General features: G+C 42.7%; 1 protein-coding gene across 2 annotated transcripts in view; it reads left to right on the top strand.

Annotated features, from left to right (window-relative positions):
• The window catches only part of SLC9A5 (solute carrier family 9 member A5), a 32,565-nt gene extending 20,788 nt beyond the window's left edge, over positions 1 to 11,777 (top strand). The window contains exons 13-16 of one of the 2 annotated variants that reach the window (XM_074286465.1): positions 4,541 to 4,708; positions 6,493 to 6,562; positions 7,437 to 7,565; positions 10,027 to 11,777. In XM_074286465.1, coding sequence (XP_074142566.1) covers positions 4,541 to 4,708; positions 6,493 to 6,562; positions 7,437 to 7,565; positions 10,027 to 10,517 — 858 coding nt within the window. In that variant the 3' untranslated portion in view covers positions 10,518 to 11,777. The remainder of the gene's footprint in view (positions 1 to 4,540; positions 4,709 to 6,492; positions 6,563 to 7,436; positions 7,566 to 10,026) is intronic. The other variant, XM_074286466.1, reaches the window with a different exon arrangement.
• Positions 11,778 to 17,577: the final 5,800 nt, after the last annotated feature.

The raw sequence follows: 17,577 nt of genomic DNA, 5'->3' as shown, positions 1-17,577 counted from the left end.
CAGTGTCACACAGGTAGGAAGTATTAAGTGTCTGAGGCCCAGTTTGAACACAGGTCCTTCTGACTTCAGATTTGGTACTATATCTACTATGCCATCTAGCTGCCCCATTTTTAAAATGATTTTTTTTGGCTAGGCAGTTGGGATTAAGTGACTTGCCCAGGGTCACACAGCTAGGAAGTTTTAAGTGTCTGAGGCCAGATTTGAATTCAGATCCTCCTGATTCCAGAACTGTTCCTTTATCCACTGAACCATCTAGCTACCCCAAATATTATCCCATTTGATCCTCAAATCCTGGGAGGTAGGAGTTATTAGTATCCCCATTATACAAATGAAAATACTGATGGCAGAGGAGAAATGACATTCTTAGAGTCACATAGCTGGCAAGTATCTGTGGTCAAGTTTGAATTAAGGTCTTCCTAACTCCTGCTCTAGTGCTCCGCGCTGCTATCTGATTTGCCACAAGGAAAACAATTTGTAAATGCTCTAGGCATGGTAAATTTTTATGATTCTGAATATATTCATAGCATTGCACCGTAAGAGGCAAAGGGGAAGGAGACAGCATGGTTCCTCCCTTGAGGAGTTCAGAATTTAGCTGAAGAGGTGCCATAAGTGGGTAGAAAATGAAGTGATTGAATTGGGTAACAGGTGACAAAAGCCAGATGGGCTGAAAAGCCAGCCAGTATGGTGAATGAGAGCAAAGAGAACTCACTGGGAGGTGGAGTTCAAAAGGAGGCCTTTGGAGTAGAGAGGTGAGGAAAGAGTATTAGATAGGGTAACTGACATTTATAAAAGGACATTTTCAGTCCAGGAGCAAAAGGAAAAGAAATAGCAAATTTTAGATGAAGACCAGGAAAATAAACATAATTTTCAACTTGAAACATCACAGAATGCTTCCTGAAAAAGGTGATATCTGAGAACTGGGATGGTCAGGATTTTACCTGGGAGAAGGGGTGTGTGTGTATATGTGTGTGTGTGTGTGTGTGTGTGTGTGTGTGTGTGTGTATGTGTATGAGTTTGTATGTGCATAAGGGAGGAAGGGGAAAATAGAGAAAAAATTTTAATTTTTGAAATGTGAGAAAGAATAAGATGTGTTTAATGCAAATAGTAAGCGCTACATAAATGTTAACTGTCTTTCTTTTTATTTTGAAAGATGGCGATTGGTGTCTGGAATAAAGTGGATATGATATAAAATGGGGCAGTTAATGAGTGTTTTGACCATGGCACTTTATGGAAATTATTTTGTAAGGCATAGAGAAACCATAATTTTCACTGGTGGAAGAAGTAGCTTCTTAGAGAAAATCATACATTCTTGAAGTACTAGATGAAAGACTCATAGATTTAGAATTAGCTGAGACTTCAGAGGTCATCTCATCTAACTTTTTCTTTTTATATATGAGAAAACTGAGGTCATCTCATCTAACCCTCTCATTTTATAAATGAGGAAAGTGATGTCGTCTCATTTAAATATCTCATTTTATACATGCGTAAACTGAGGTTTAGTATATGTAGCACTTGGAGACTTCATCTCCATAGGCCTTCAGAAATGTTCCCCATTTTTGAGGTATTTTGATGCTCAGCAAACTTCTAAGACCATAAGCCATGAGACCCTATCCATGGGTTTACTTTTATTTGTCCAATCAGAGTACATATTAATTCAGAGCAAAAGATATTTGATCAAACAAAAAACAAAATCACAGAATTTGAAATTTTTTTTTATTTATAAAATATATGCATGGGTAATTTTCCATCATTGACCTTTGCAAAACCTTTTATTCCAAATTCCCCCCTCCTTTCCCCCACTCCCTCCCCTAGATGGCAGATAATTCAATACATGTTAAATCCAATATATGTATACATAGTTATACAGTTATCTTGCTGCACAAGAAAAATCAGGTCAATAAAAAAAACTGAGAAAGAAAACAAAATGCAAGCAAACAACAACAAAAAGAATGAAAATGCTATGTTGTGTTCTATACTCAGTTCCCACAGTCCTCTCTCTAGGTGTAGATGGCTTTCTTCATCACTGAACAATTGGAACTGGTTTAAATCATCTCATTGTTGAAGAGAGCCACGTCCATCAGAATTAATCATTGTATAGTCTTGTTGTTGCCATGTAAATGATCTTTTGGTTCTGCTCATTTCATTCAGCATCAGTTCATTTAAGTCTCTCTAAGCCTTTCTATATTCATCCTGATGGTCATTTCTTACAGAACAATAATATTTCATAACATTCATATACCACAGTTTACCCAACCATTCTCCAATTGATGGGCATCCATTTAGTTTCCAATTTCAGAATTTGAAAATTGTAAGGGAATTCAGAGACTGTATATTTCAACCAAAACACAAGAGGGATCTTTACTATACTATACTTGGTAAGGGTAAAAAGCCCATAAACTATTTAATTTATAGCTTCTACTTAGTGCTTCTATACTGTCAGCTATATCCATTTAGCTAGAAAAGCCGTTGGGTATTTTAAAGTTTATCACCAGTAAAAGGAAAATCAAAAAACAAAAATAAAAAAATAAAGTTTACCATTTATTTGAATTATTTTTCCTTCTGATGAATTCAGGTTCCTTGATCCCAGTCTCCCATTTTCTAGTTTGTATTCTTTCAAAACATCTCAGGGACTCCACTCAGTGAAAAGTGCAAAAGGAGTCACCGTAACTGCTTCTTTTCAATCCCCATCATGGCCCTGCTTGCCATGCAAATCAACTTGGGACAAGATTGAAAAAACCAAATTGAAATCAGGATTGCTGGTGTTCTCTAACCCAGTTTCTATATTCTGCATTCCATCCAGCAATGGAATCTCTGGGCTCACTATCATTGATGTAGTCAAGGACATGAAGGGAGTAAGTAGCAGTGATAGGATTGGAACTCAGGCCCACAGACTCCAGAGCCAATTGTTTATATTGCACCCTACTCCTTACTTCGAAGAGTTATGGTTAGTAAAATGCGAGAGAAATGGGAATTAGCAGTGAGAAAAAAATGCAAGAAATTGAAAGACTATGAGGAACCTATTATCATAGCAGGAGATGCTGTGGACCTATACATACATGGTCAGGTATTAGAATAGAGAACTGGGGACAGATATAATGTGATACAGGGAAAGAGCTTTGAATTTTGAATTAGATTATTTTGCTTGACTTCACTTTGCCTTCTCAATGAGGGTGGAGGTAGGGAAGAAGGAAGGGAGAGCATCTGGAACTCAGTTTTAAAAACAAATATTACAATTTGTTTTGCATGTCACTGGGAAAAATGAAATATCAAATACATATTTTAAATGAAGATCTAGATTTGAATAAGTATACTCCTATTTAGTATTTATGGTTTTAGGCAAGTCACTTGGGCCACAACTCCTGGCTTCATTTTTATCCCCTGAAAAATAAAGGGTTTCAATTAGATCAGGGGCACTTAACTCAGGATCTATGAACTTTAAAAAAAAATTTAGATTTTACATATGTGTGTATATTAGTATACAATATTATATATACTAATTTATAAGTATATATATATAATGTGTGTAATATATTATTTACTATAAGCTAATATATAGATATAAACATATATACTAATATATGTATAGGCTAATGTATAGTATATATGCTTAAATACCATATATTAGTATATTAATGCTATAATATGTGTGTATGTATATATAATAGCATATATATGCATATGTATGTTCATTAGTATATAGGTATATATATATTCATATATTAATATATAAGATATATATTATATATATTATTATATATTTATAGATCTTATATATAACACATATATACTTATATAAAACTTATATATGCTAATATATATAGTATATACTTATATACTATATTAATATACTAGTATATATGTATATGTATATATCTGTATCATGTATTGTATCATATTATATATACCAATATATATACTATACTAATGTATAGTACAAATGTATATATACTAATATATATGCTAATATAAATAGTATATATACTTATATTAGTATACTAATATATAAGTATTGTACATTATATATTATATATAAATATATAATATAAATTATATATAATTAAACAATTATCATATATAAGTATATGATAATATACTATCATATATATAATATATATATATATACATGCACTATATTTTAGTAGCATTTGTTTCCTTTGTAATCCTATATATATATATTATATTTTAATTGCATTTGTTTCCTTTGTAATCCTACACATATATTATATTTTAATTGCATTTGTTTCCTTTCTAATCCCATATATATATATATGCATTTAAAAACATCATTCTAAGAAGGGGTCCATCAGCTTCTTCAGATTGCTGTCTGAGGGCTCCAGGATGCACAAAAAAGGTTAAGAACACCTGGACTGGGCTAGATGACCCCTAAACTCCTTTCTAGCTCCAGTTCTGGGATCCTAGGACTTGGCAGATGAGGGGGGAAAGGTGATGGAAGAGAAGACTCAAAGATGACCAGCAAGGGCCCTCATGGAGGCTTTAGGATGGCAGTGGCCAGAGCCTCACTGAGGGCTGTTGTTTGTAGTACAAGGCCAGCTGTAGCCGTCATTTTATCTCAGAGGACGCCCAGGCCCGCCAGGACAAGGAAGTATTTCAGCAGAACATGAAACGGAGATTGGAGTCTTTCAAGTCCACCAAGCACAACGTATGTCTCTCTAAGAGCAAGCTGCGGCTCCGGAAGGCCGGCCGGAAGGTGAGTCCCTCCCTGGTTGTCTCTGTCCTCCAGTGTTAGCTAAATACAATCCCTTGACCCCAGCCAGCTCAGATAGCCCAAACTAGTTTGACCAGATCTCCCATCCCCTTTAGAGCGCCAGACATCATCCTTTCCCTTTTGTGCCTTCTGGTCAAGGCTGATGCTTGTGGGGAGTTCTGGGCAATCTGCCCTTCCCTGCCTGGAGCCAGCCCTGGAGAGCTGGAGAGCCATGGAAAACAGGCAATCCAAACTGGACTGTTGTGAGGAAATGACAAACCACGAAGTGCTATATAAATGTTTGAGGTGATGATGATGATGATGATGATTTCAGGGACTCAGATGACTGGTTGGGCAGCCCTACTTTTTTAAGGACTCCAGATTATAGCTTGTGTATGTATGCCTTTAACTCTTCCAAGTTCATCCTATAATCCATTCTCTAGTGGTGCTAGATGAATAGATGGACAGATAGATACAGACAGACAGAAGGATAGGTAGATGGATAGATAGAAAGACAGATAGATGGAGAGATGGTAGATTGATACACTGATAGATGAGATCAATAAATGAAATAGGTGGATTTATTTAGATATAGCTGAATTATAGATACAAATAAATATAAATACATAAATAGATGATAGATGAGATTGAGGAAATGAATAGATAAGATAGTGGGATTGATGACAGATTCAGATATAAATTGATATACAAATAGATATGAATAGATGATTGACAGAGATTAAAATAGAGGGACTGATGATAGCTTTAAATAGAAATAGACGATAGATATAAATAAAAATTAGTTATGGATAAGTAGATTGTAGAGATTTGAGACTGATGATTGGTGATTGATTTAGATATAACTTGATAGATATAAATAAATAAATAAATGATAGATATAGATAGCTAGATGACAGATAGATAGATAGATAGATAGATAGATAGATAGATAGAACATTTATCAAATCTTTACAATATGCCAAGAGATGTGCTAAGTGCTAGGAATACAAACACAAGACAAGTCCTGTCCTAAAGGAGGTGAATCTTCTAATAAGTGAAGACAATACATAAAAGAGAGCGCAAAGTAGAGGTTGTGTATGGAAGTATGGAAGTGGAAAATGCAAGGGCATGGACAAGGTGAGGAGGAATCCTGGAGATCATGGGCTGGGGTGGAGTTAAAGTCAGCAGGTTGGCTTGGGTGTTTCCTCAATGGAGAATCTGAGGAGCAGAAGGATGCCAGCCAAGATGGCTAAGGGATGGAGATGGAGAATTCATCTGGGGAGTCATAGCTAACTGGGTTTGAAAACATTGGATTTGACCTTAGACCAATCCCTTACTCTCTGGACCTCAGTGTCCCTTATCTGCAAAATGAGATGATTAAAATAAGTTACTCCTAAGGTTCCTTTCAGGTCCAAATCCTATGATCTTATTTATGATTGGGAGTAAATTGGGGATCTAGGAAGTAGCATACGACATCTTTGTTATTAATTATGGAAACAACCTGTTTACATTCTGGATACTGGGATTTGGAAAAAGAAAATCAGAGATCCTGATTATCTGCCCTCAGGCCAGAGCCATGTTTGTATCTCTGTCCACTTCAGCAGCATCCAGAGACCCAGGTGGGGACTTATTTCCCAACTGAGGAGGTCACCCTCTGGGCTGAGGATATGTATTATTGCCTCCCACCTGCTAGCCCTACATCTTGGTACCCTATCAGGGTAGGAAATTGGAATTTGGGAGCCAAGCTCCAAGGATGACTCTGTTTTTTTTCTCCTTTTTGTCTCCAGAAGGATGGCTCAGCAGACAAAGAGACTCCTAATGGGAAACCTCATCGAGCCTCAAATTTACCGGACACAGGCAAGCTGAGGGAAAAGGAAGTGGGTGGAGGGGTAACATGGTACTGCCCAGTGAGGCAACTAATCAACCAACTTACAGTGTGCCCAGTTCTGTGCTAAGTATTATAGGAACTATAAGAGGAGCTACATATTGGGAAAACTGCTGGATGTAAGGAGATTGGAAAAGATTGGAAGGGGCAATGTGGAGAGGGGCTTTTAAAGCCAAACAGAGGCTTGGAGGTAATAGGGAGCCACTGAAATTTATTAAGTTGAGGGGAATGACATGGTCATATCCATCCTTAAAGAATTTCACTATGATAGGTGAATGGAGGTTGGATTATGGTGGGGAGAGACTTGAGGTAGGGGGATCTGATCAGCAGCCATTACAGTAGTCCAGCTGTGAGTGTCTGGAGGTGCCGTTATAAGGGGAGGAAGGGGATGTATACAAGAGATGCTATCAAGGTAGAAAAGAGTTGACAACACATTGGTTATATGGAACGAGTTTGAGAACTTGAGGATGACCCTGAAGTTACAAGCCTGGGTAACTGGGTGGATACTGGTGCCCTCTTCAAAAACATGGAAGAAGAGAAGCCTTGGAAGGGAAAGACGGTAGGTTTGGTTTGGGGCTTGTTGAGTTTGAGACCTCTGCACCAGAATGCGGTGCCATGAAGGACCTGCCTTAGATACTAGCTCTGTGACCCTAGACAAGTCACTTAACCCTAATTGTCTTCCCCCCAAAATAATGGGGGAAACAAACCAACCCACTGGTGGAAATGAGTCCTTTGTGAGAGTTTAGCTGAACCAGCTTCCCAGAGATAATAAGATGCCACGCCCACTTCATGGAGGGCTTGGAATAGATGCTTGCTGAGTCCCTTGCCCTGCTTTTGTCTGGCCAGCCGCAGTGATCTTAGCCGTGGCGTCCGAGGAGGAGAGCGACAGCTCAGACACAGAAAAGGAGGACGACGAGGGCATTGTCTTTGTGGCCCGGGCCACCAATGAGGTTTTCCAAGAACACAAGGTGCCAGGTAATTGGATGTCTCCCCCTTTCCCCAAGAATGTACCCTCATTCCCTTCTCTTTTTAGGGAGCTGACCCCAGTTGGTTCTCTTTCCCCAATGGCCAAGCATGTTGGAGGCTGTATAGAGAGAGGGAGGGAGGTCAGTTTGGCTGAACAGAAAAACCTAGATCCACTGGGCCCCAATAACTTAATCTTTCACTTTCAGTAAATAAGCTGTCCTGAATGGGAATCTGATAGATTTGGAACAGCACTGGACAAAGGGAGGCATGTAGGGTAATAGGGAGATCCCTGGCTTGGAGTCATAAATCCTTCCCCAGGCACTTATTAATCATATGATCCAGGATAATTCATCTCACCTCTCTCAGTTTCTCTCCCTATAAAATAAGGAGGCTGGGCTCCACGGCCCCTGAGGCCCTTTCCCAGTTACAGGTGATCTGGGCATTGTTCCCAGCTCCAGTAAATCGATTCCCATCTCTGGGCCTCTGTGAAATGAAAGAGTCGAGTCCGAGTAGCTAACGTCCCTTCTAAGTAACAATCTAAGATTCTATGACCGTTTACAGCCATTTGGCCCAAATGCCAAATGTAATACCACTCTCAGCCTTTCAGCAGATGTAACATCACTTTTAATCATAGTGTCAAATCCATTGGGAACAGCCGTGGTTTTTCTTCCTGCTTGTCCAAGCAGATGCTTATGGATCAGTCATTTCACAAGTATGCACTGAGCCTCTGCTGTGCTCCAGGTACATTAGCTGGGCTTGGACAAGCTACATTGGTTCCAGCTCTCTGGATGGGTTGGCTATTCCTCCCTAGCACTCACTCATTCCAGAACTATTCCTTATTTCATCTGTCATTTCCTCTCTTCTCAACCCACCTCAATCAATGCACAATTTGTCTCCATTGCATCTTGCGCCAAAATAAACAGAGACAGAGAGTTAGAGAGAGAGAGAGAGACAGATAGACAAAGAGAGACAGACAGAAACACACAGAGAGATAGAGACAGAGAGACAAAATAAATGGAGTTCTCCTTAAAACTCCTTTTTTGTAACATCTATTTAAAACCATCAGCAAGCATCATATCTAATAGGGACAAACTAGAACCATTTCCAATAAAATCAGGGGTGATAGTTGCCCACTATCACCATTACTATTCAATATTGTATTAGAAATGCTAGCTTTGGCAATAAGAGATGAAAAAGAGATTAAAGGAATCAGAAGATGTAATGAGGAAACCAAATTATCACTCTTTGCAGATGATAGGATGGTATATTTAGAGAATCCTAGAGAATTAACTAAAAACTACTAGAAATAATCCATAACTTTAGCAAAGTTGCAGGATACAAAATAAACCCACATAAATCATCAGCATTTTTATATATGGGCAACAAAGTCCAACAGCAAGAGACATAAAGAGAAATTCCATTTAAAATAATTGTTGGTAATATAAAATATTTGGAAATCTACCTGCCAAGGCAAAGTCAGGAACTATGTGAATACAATTACTAAATACTTTCCACCAAATAAAGTCAGATCTAATCAATTGGAAAAATATCAAGAGAGAGAGAAAAAGAGAGAAACAGACAGACAGACTGAGGGAAACACACACATAAAGAGACAGAAAGATAGAGGTCTTAAAATGTTTATTATGTGTCAAAAGCAAATAAGACCACCCCTTAAGGGCATTATTCCCATTTTACAGATCAGGAAAGCAAGCTCAGAGGTGAAGTGACTCCTGTATGGTACAAGTTAGCATCAGTGGAGAGATGTGACCCAGACTGTCTCCATTTTAAAGCATTTTTAAAATTTTTATTTCAAGCATTGTGCCATGAATCCAGGCTGGGGAGATAGCGCTCCTCTGGGTTCAGTCCCGACCACACAGGGACGCAGCGGTCTAGGCCTGAGCCCCTGGTCAGCTGGGCCTGGCGCTCTGTCCCCTCCTTCCCCTGCCTTGGGCCGGGGGTGGCCGGCTGAGCAGGCTTCCTGCCCCTGCCTCAGCTGGTCCCTGGGCCGGACCGGAGAGCAGGGTCTTTAGAGAAGGTCTAGTGCCACCTCATGTGATGGGGGAGAACCCCGGGGCTCAGAGAGATGGCCCATTCAAAGTCACACGGGGTTAATGGTACCGGGCAAACTGCCAGCTTTGCCCCAAGTGCTGCCTTCTTTCTCTGGTCCCTTGCAATACCGGTGTGCTAGAAGGCAGTAAAATAGGGGGCGGGGCCCTTCCAGTGACAGGTGACCTGGCGTGGTTCCAGCTCCGTCCCCCGCAGTCCGGCGGGCAGACGGAGTCCCGCCTCTGGGCCAGACTAGCTAACCCTTTTAACGCCCCTTGTAGTAGGATTCCGAGGCTGGCCGCAGTGCTGGGCCCCGGCCGAACATCCCTAGCAGAGCCTGAGCAGGGGCCTCCTCGCTTGCTGTCCCCAAGCCCGGGCCGGTGGGCGATGGCCCGTGATCCTGAGCCGCCCCCTGTGTCCCCAGGGAGCGTGGAGGTGTGCCCGAGCCCGCGGATCATTCCTCCCTCTCCCACCTGTGCCGAGAAGGAGCTGCCCTGGAAGAGCGGCCAGGGGGAGCTGGCGGTCTACGTGTCCTCGGAGACCACCAAGATCGTGCCTGTGGACATGCAGACGGGCTGGAATCAGAGCATCTCGTCCCTGGAGAGTCTGGCCTCCCCGCCCTGTGCCCAGGCCGCCCTGAGAGCTGCCCGCCCGCTGGCCCGCGCCCCGCCCCGGGCCAACGAGCTCCGGGACCCGCTGGCCGCTCTGGTGACTCCGTCTCCCGAGCCCCACGCCGGCTTCACCTTCAACCCGAGCCTGGCCAAGGCCGGCCGCTCCCGCAGCGAGAGCAGCGCGGACGCCCCCGAGCAGCCGGAACTGCAGCCGCTGATGGCCCCCGAGGACCGCGGCTGCCCCAGTCCGGGCGCCGCCAACGCCCGCTGGCTTATCCAGTTCAACCGATCTGGGCGGCTGTAGCCTCGGGACCGAGGGGTCACAGGGACCGGGAAGGGGGGAAGGAGAGGAGAAAGATGGGGCGGAGTGGCGGGTGCTCTTCAGGGTCCAGAGGAGGCTCGGGCCAGGGTCACTGGCCCAGAGACGGGGAGCAGAGCGCAGGGAACCCTCCTCCCCGACCCTGACCTGCGGCTTCATCTCGGCCGCGTCTAAGCACCTGCGGATGCAGAATGCAAAAAGGGGCGGGAAGCTGAGCATCCCGAGTCCTGCGGGTGGGCGCCTTTCCTCCGCGTTTCCCTGGGGGTCCCTACCCTGCCCTGTTCAGAGGGCCTCGGGTGGCGGCTCCCCACGCCGCCGCCCTTTGCGCCCGTCCCTTCCTCCTGGGTCACCAGCCCGTATCCCCAAACCCGCCACCGAGGAGACCCGTGAAGGATCCGGGCCAGCGTGGGAGGTGGGCCTGGGGACTCCCGAGCCCCTGCAGGTGGGGGTGTCTCAGCAGCTGGGAACCGGAGGCTTCCTGCACCCGCCTTCATCCCCCTCAGCTGCTTTGGACCGTGTGAGCGAGTGTGTGTGCTTATCCAGGTTGCGTGCACACGGGCACATACGTGTGTGATGTGTTACTGTGTGTGTACATTTCTATGTGTGTATGTGGGGGCCGGGAGCAGGGGAAGGCTGGCCCAGGTACCCAGAATCAGGGTCCATTCCGTCTCTGAGAAGCCTGATGGGGCTGGACAAATGAGGAAACCCGAGGGGTCAGGCGGGGGAGCCCGGTGCCGCCCTCACCGATACCTTGTTTCCCGTACAAATAGCTGTTCCTTCCCCTGCCTTCTTCCAGCCTGCTTCCCCCTCCCCCTGTTTTTTTTTTTTTTTCTTTTTTCTATTTCTCTGCATTTGATTGCTGATGTTGTACTCCCAGACCCTGTCGGACCCCAAGGCCTCCAGGCTGGGCCTAGGCCTTTGACTGGGGCTGCCCCAGACCCAGGATCACTCCTGCGAGGGAGAACAGGCTTTCTCTGTCCAAAGGGCCATTTGTCATCCCGGATCAGGGCTCTCTATGGGTGCATCTTCTCGAGGAGGTTCCGCCCATGAGGGAGGGAGCCCCCCCAGATTATTGTTTGGATCCACTGTTGGGGGGAAGGTCTGGCTGTTATAACAACTAAGTTGGGGCTGTCAGGCTGTACAGTCAGTGATCCTTCTTTTGGGCTAGTCTCTGCACCCCCTTCCGTCCCCTATTCAGTCTTTTGTATCTCAAACCTGAGAAACATTAAATATCTCTCAGATGGCTACGTAGCCTTTCTCCATGTGTTTGGTGGGCATCGGGGAAGGGAAAAGTGGGGCATCCTCAAGCCTGCGTGATGCTCCTTCCCATGCAAAGGGTGGCAGAAATGAGGGGGGCATGGACTGAGACTGCAGCCCCCTTTGGGGAAAGGAAGTTACGGGTTGGGGGGACTTGGCAGTGTCTCGTGGTACTCTGTGCTTCTGGCACCTCTGGAAGAGGGTCTCTCCGTGGTAAGGACTGAGGTGGCTGTGGTGGATGCTGGGAGTCTGGGCTCTCGCAGCTGCTGGGGACTGGTTCAAGAGCTATGCCAAATGGGATATTCCCAGGATGTTCCTCATGGGGACTCCCTCCGCCCCCATTCAAGGTGGAAGAATCATCAACATGTTCCCAATGTGTTCCCAGAAAGAATTCAAAAGATGAGGGTGTGAAGGAAATAAATCCTAGCTGGGGCCTAGATCCAAACTCAGAAAACTTCAAGGGACCCCCTGAAAACTGCCGGCAGATGGCTTCCAGGGAACCAAAGAGCCTTCTAAGCCAGAGTCTGAGCAGATCACTCCCCCTCAGAAAACTTCTCAGATGGCTGTTGTTTTTTTGGGTGGGGGGTGTCCAGACCTGTGATATTGCTGCAAATTCCACAATCTGATGTGAAGCAATTTACCTGTGGCTTACAGCAAGATTTGAACCCAGGTCTTTAGAAAGACAAGATTAATCCATCACCACAATGGGCTCTCTTGGAGCCCTGGATTGAGAATCAGAAAGATTTCTTTTTGGGCCCTGCCTTTGAGACTTAATAGTTGTGTGATCCTGGGCAGGCCATTTAACTACTCTCTGCCTCAGTTCCCTCATCTGTCAAATGGAACTGCCAACAACACTTACCTCACAAGGGCTGTTAGGAAAATCAAACGAAATAATGTTATTACCATTTTTACATAAAAACCCAATCCTTAATCTGGCACTTAGGGAGCTTTTAAATCTGGCTTCCACTTCCTTTTCTAGCCTTATTTCACATCACTGCCCTATCTTCCCCAGACACATACTCTCTCTGTCTTTTTCTCTGTCTCTCTCTCTCTCCATCTCTCTGTCTGAGGGAAGCCCTGTATCTCTGGATCACCAGCACAAGCCAAGCACAGTTAAAGAGTCTGTCACATTTTGGGTAGATTGAACAAATGAGAGGGAGGTCTGGGAAGTAAACTTTAGGGCTCTTTTCCCAGGGAGTGATACATAATAAAAAGAAGGGGAATGTAGTAGAGTGATGAGACCTATAAAGTTAGATTATCTTATCAACTACTACTAGTCAATTAGGCAATAAATATTAAGCTACTACCTGCTGGGCCTCGAGCTAAGCCGGCAGGGATACAAAGAAAGTTAAAAGACCACCTTTACTCTTGAGAAGTTTACAATCTATGGGAGAGATAAGATGCAAACAATAACGTACTAGCAAAATGTTTTTATTTCAGTTCTATTATAAGAGTGGTTGCTATTTCCTTCTCCAGCTCATTTTACAGATGAGGAAACTGAGGCAGGCAGAGTGAAGTGATTTGCTCAGGGTCACACACCTAATAAATGCCTAAGGTAGGCAAGATGAGACTTCCTGACTCCAGCCCCAACAGCTCACAAGCCAGAATATACAGAATAAATTGGGAGATCATCTCAGAGGGAAGACACTAGAGTTAAGTGAGGTCAAGGAGGTCTTTTTTTAAAGGAACATATGTCACAGAGGTCCCTGTTGTGATGACTAAAAAATATAATTAAATTTAGGATAAAGTCTGTTATAATCTCCTCTGTATGATGACAAAGGCTGCCCTGAACTTGCCTGCCCTACAAAAGTAACCTTAAAGATTGAGCTTAAAAAGAACCAATCTTCAGTGATCACTTCAGTAGATCCAGTAGATTTAGGATCTGGGATGTCTTCAATACTTTCATTAGTTCCAATTTCAACCTATCCATACCTTCCTACCGAGTTTGGCTTTTGTCCATGGCCATTTACAAACCTACTACTAGCAGTCCACTAAATGAGCTTTAAGCCTTTCTGACATTCTTTTGAAATTAGGTAAATACCATTTGGAAACAGTGGGATATCTCTCATTATGTTTCACTCTTTCTACTAAATGACCACCTTATATATTTTCTTAATCACTATTTGTTTGATCACTTTTTAAATGACAATTTTTCTGTTCACATCCTCCTCTGTTGAGTGTTATAATCTGCTCATGCTTCTTTACCAAAACCCTTAAATAAATCATAGTTGAAAGAAAATAAAGTCCTCACAAAGACTATCTCTGGAAGGAAGTTTTAAATATATATATATATATATATATATATATATATATATATATATATATATATATATATATATATATTACTTCCAAATAACATGTAAATTTTTTAAATATTCTTTTTTATTTTGAATTCCAAATTCTTTCACTTCTTCCTGTTCCTTTCCCTTCTTTCTGAGAAGACAAGGGATTTGATGTTGATTGTACATGTGACAGTCATGGAAAATATTTCCATGTTAGCCATGTTGCAAAAAAAGAAAAATAAAGAAATTTTATAAAAAATGTTTCAATCTGCATTCAAATTTATCTGAATCCGTTTTGCTTTATACTGGTTTCTCTGGGTTGTCTAAAAATTCATTGTTTAACAAAACCAATGCAATTAAGATTAGAAGAAAAGTAAAAAGCTGGGAAAAGAATTTTTATAGCCAGTGTTTCAGATAAAGGTCTCATTTCTAAAATATATATATATATGCATATATATATATATATAATATAGAGAGAATAGACTCAAATTTATAAGGATCCAAGCCATTCACCAATTGATAAATTGTCAAAAAGATATGAGCAATTTTCAAAGACATTAGTCATCTCTAGTTATATGAAAAAATGCTCTAAATCACTATTGATTAGAGAAACACAAATCAAGACAACTCTAAGGCAACACTTTTCACCTCTCAAATTGGCTAAAATGACAGGAAAAGATAATGATAAATGTTGGAAGGAATGTGGGAAAACTGGGAAACGAATGCATTGTTGGTGGAACTGTGTATGAATAGATCCAGCCAATCTGGAGAGCAATTTGAACTATGCCCAAAGGGCTATAAAACTGCATATTCTTTGATCTAGTAGTGTTTCTATTGGTTCTGTATCCCAAAGAGATCATAAAAGACAGAAAAGGACTCACATGTGCAAAAATGTTTGTAGCAGACTTTTTTGAAGACAGGGAACTGGAAATTGAGTGGATGCCCATCAATTGGAGAATAGATGAATAATTTATGTTTATATGAATATTATTGTTCTATAAGAAATTATCAAGAGGATGATTTTAGAGAGGCCTGGAGAGACTTACATAAATTGATGCTGAGTGAAAGGAGCAGAACCAAGAGAATGCTGTATACGGCAACAATAGGATTGATTATATGATGATCAACTGTGATAGACTTTTTAACAATGATGTGATTCAAGGCAATTCCAATAGACGTAATGGAGAGAGCCATCTGCATCTAGAGAGAGGACTATAGGGACTAAATGTGGATCAAATAGTATTTTCACTTTTTTGTTGTTGCTGTTGGTTTATTTGCTTGTTTTTTTCTTTCTCATGGTTTTTCCCTTTTGATCTGATTTTTCTTGTGCAGCATGACAAATATGGAAATACACTTAGAAGAATTGCACATGTTTAATCTATAGTGAATTGTTTGCTGTCTTGGGGAAGTAGGAGGGGGAAGAGGGAGAAAAATTTGAAACACAAGGTTTTGCAAACGTGAATATTGGTAACTATCTTGGCATATATTTGGAAAAAATACTATTAAAATTCATTGATTGTCATTAGAAATATTATATTCAACCATTGCATATTATGGAGTTTTCAGCATAGAAAGCATTTCTGCTTTACTTTGTTTTCCTGGGGGTGATTTGTGTATTCTTTTAATGAGGCCTTTGGTTTTTATGTTCAAAGCCCTGAGTGGTTTTCTCATATTATTTATCACATTATGGTGATCAGGTTCTTTGACTTAACATATTGTTCTTGGAGAACTGCGAAATCCTTAAGTTGCTCCATCTTAGAAATAAATATTTTGTTCAAATCAATCCCAATAGACTTGGGACAGAAAATGCCATCTGCATCCAGAAAAAGAACTAAGGAGATTGAATGTAAATTAACACATGCTATGTTCATTTATTTTTCTGTTTTTTTAAATCTCTCTCATGGTTTTTCGCTTTTGCTCTGATTTTCCTCTCCCAACATGATTCATAAAGCAATGTGTATAAAAAAAAACAGAAAAAACAAATAAGTATTTTGCTTGTATAGATTTTAAAAGGAAAGAAAGGCTTCTGGAAGAAGATGGAATTTGAAGGAAGTCACACAAACTTGGAAGGGGAGATGAGGAGATAAAGCATTCCAGGCATGGCATTATAGTCAATGAAAATGACCAGAGTCCAGACATGCCTTGTATGAAGAAGAGTGTGGAGGCTGATGCATATACACATATATGATCTCTCTGTGTCTCTTCTCTATCATTTCTATCATCTATCTCTCTATCCAACCATCTATCATCTCTCTATCCATTTATCTCTCCATGTATCTCTATCTCTCCATCTATCTCTCTATCTCTGTCTATCTACCTTTCTATGCAAGACTATCCACAACGGATATAATTTTCAAAAAGCTAAAATGTGCCTTAGAATTGTCTTGTCCAAACCTCTTATTTTACAGATGGGGAAACTGAGACCCAGAGCAGCGAAGTGCATCAGATGGTGATCAGCAGAAAGTCTGTCTGGGCCTATTGGTCGGCCTCCAGGATGGGAAGAGCAAGCTCTCCTGTGCTTGCTCCCACCTCTGGACCTCTTCTCGGAGTCCCCGCTTCTATATTCTATTGGTGAAGGAGGGAAACTGGGGCCTGCGCCATGTCCGAGGGCAAACTTTTGCTCTGCAGCACACAGCAGACCAGCAGATTCCAGGGGAGAAAAGAGACGAGATTTGGTGAAATTTCTAGGAAGGGCACAAAGGGTGGAAGGAGTAAAAGGACTCCTGGGGGTGGGGAGGACAGGGAGCTGAGGGGGTGGGGGGAAGTGCTCTTGTTGGCTGGGCTGTGGGCTGTGGTTGGAGCTCCCCGGCTCGGCTCTGGCGCTGGTGGGGTAGGGATGGAGAAAGAGGCCCAGGTCCCCCCTTCTGTGGTCTCAGTGGAACATGCTACCCCATGCAGACTCAGCTGCCAGCCTGGCCACAGGATCGGGCTCTCCTGAGTCATTGCTTAACTCTTCACGATCTTCCAAACAAAAGCCAGCTCATTGAGCTCCCCCTGGTCCCCCACCCCTGATCCCTCCAGAACTCCAGGCCCCCCCAGAAGCGTTTTTGGCTGTCTCACTGTCCCCACAAACATCTCCCCGTCCTGTCTCTGGTCCTTTTTAATCTCTGAGTCTCTTTACCTCTGCCTCTGTCTCGGTCTGCCTCTGGCTCCTGGGATTGGAGCCATTAGGGCTGTCCTTGGAGCTGTGGCCCAACTAGGTCCCATCTCTCCCCCTTCTCCAGCCCAGGTTCTCCCCACTTAGGGAATTAAGGCAGATAAAGGAGATGCACACATTGTGTGCCCGTGCACGCGCTGGGCACGGGCCCCTGTGCACCTTCAGCCTCTGCTTGTGCCCTGAGGAGGAAGGACAAAGGCTGGGGCTGGCAGGCGATTGGGAAGCCTCTGGGCCACTGAAGGAGAGAGGAGGAGGAGGGAGAAGAGGGTGATGACTCATCTGGACGTCCTGGGACAAAGGCTGGAGGAAGGCTGGGCTGGAGGATGGAGAATGGGCAAGGCTTGGGGTC

The sequence above is a fragment of the Sminthopsis crassicaudata genome, chromosome 2, assembly GCF_048593235.1.
Source record: "Sminthopsis crassicaudata isolate SCR6 chromosome 2, ASM4859323v1, whole genome shotgun sequence".
Lineage (NCBI taxonomy): Eukaryota > Metazoa > Chordata > Mammalia > Dasyuromorphia > Dasyuridae > Sminthopsis > Sminthopsis crassicaudata.
The sequence above is the reverse complement of the archived record's forward strand: the minus strand, read 5'-3'. Positions and strand labels throughout refer to the sequence as shown.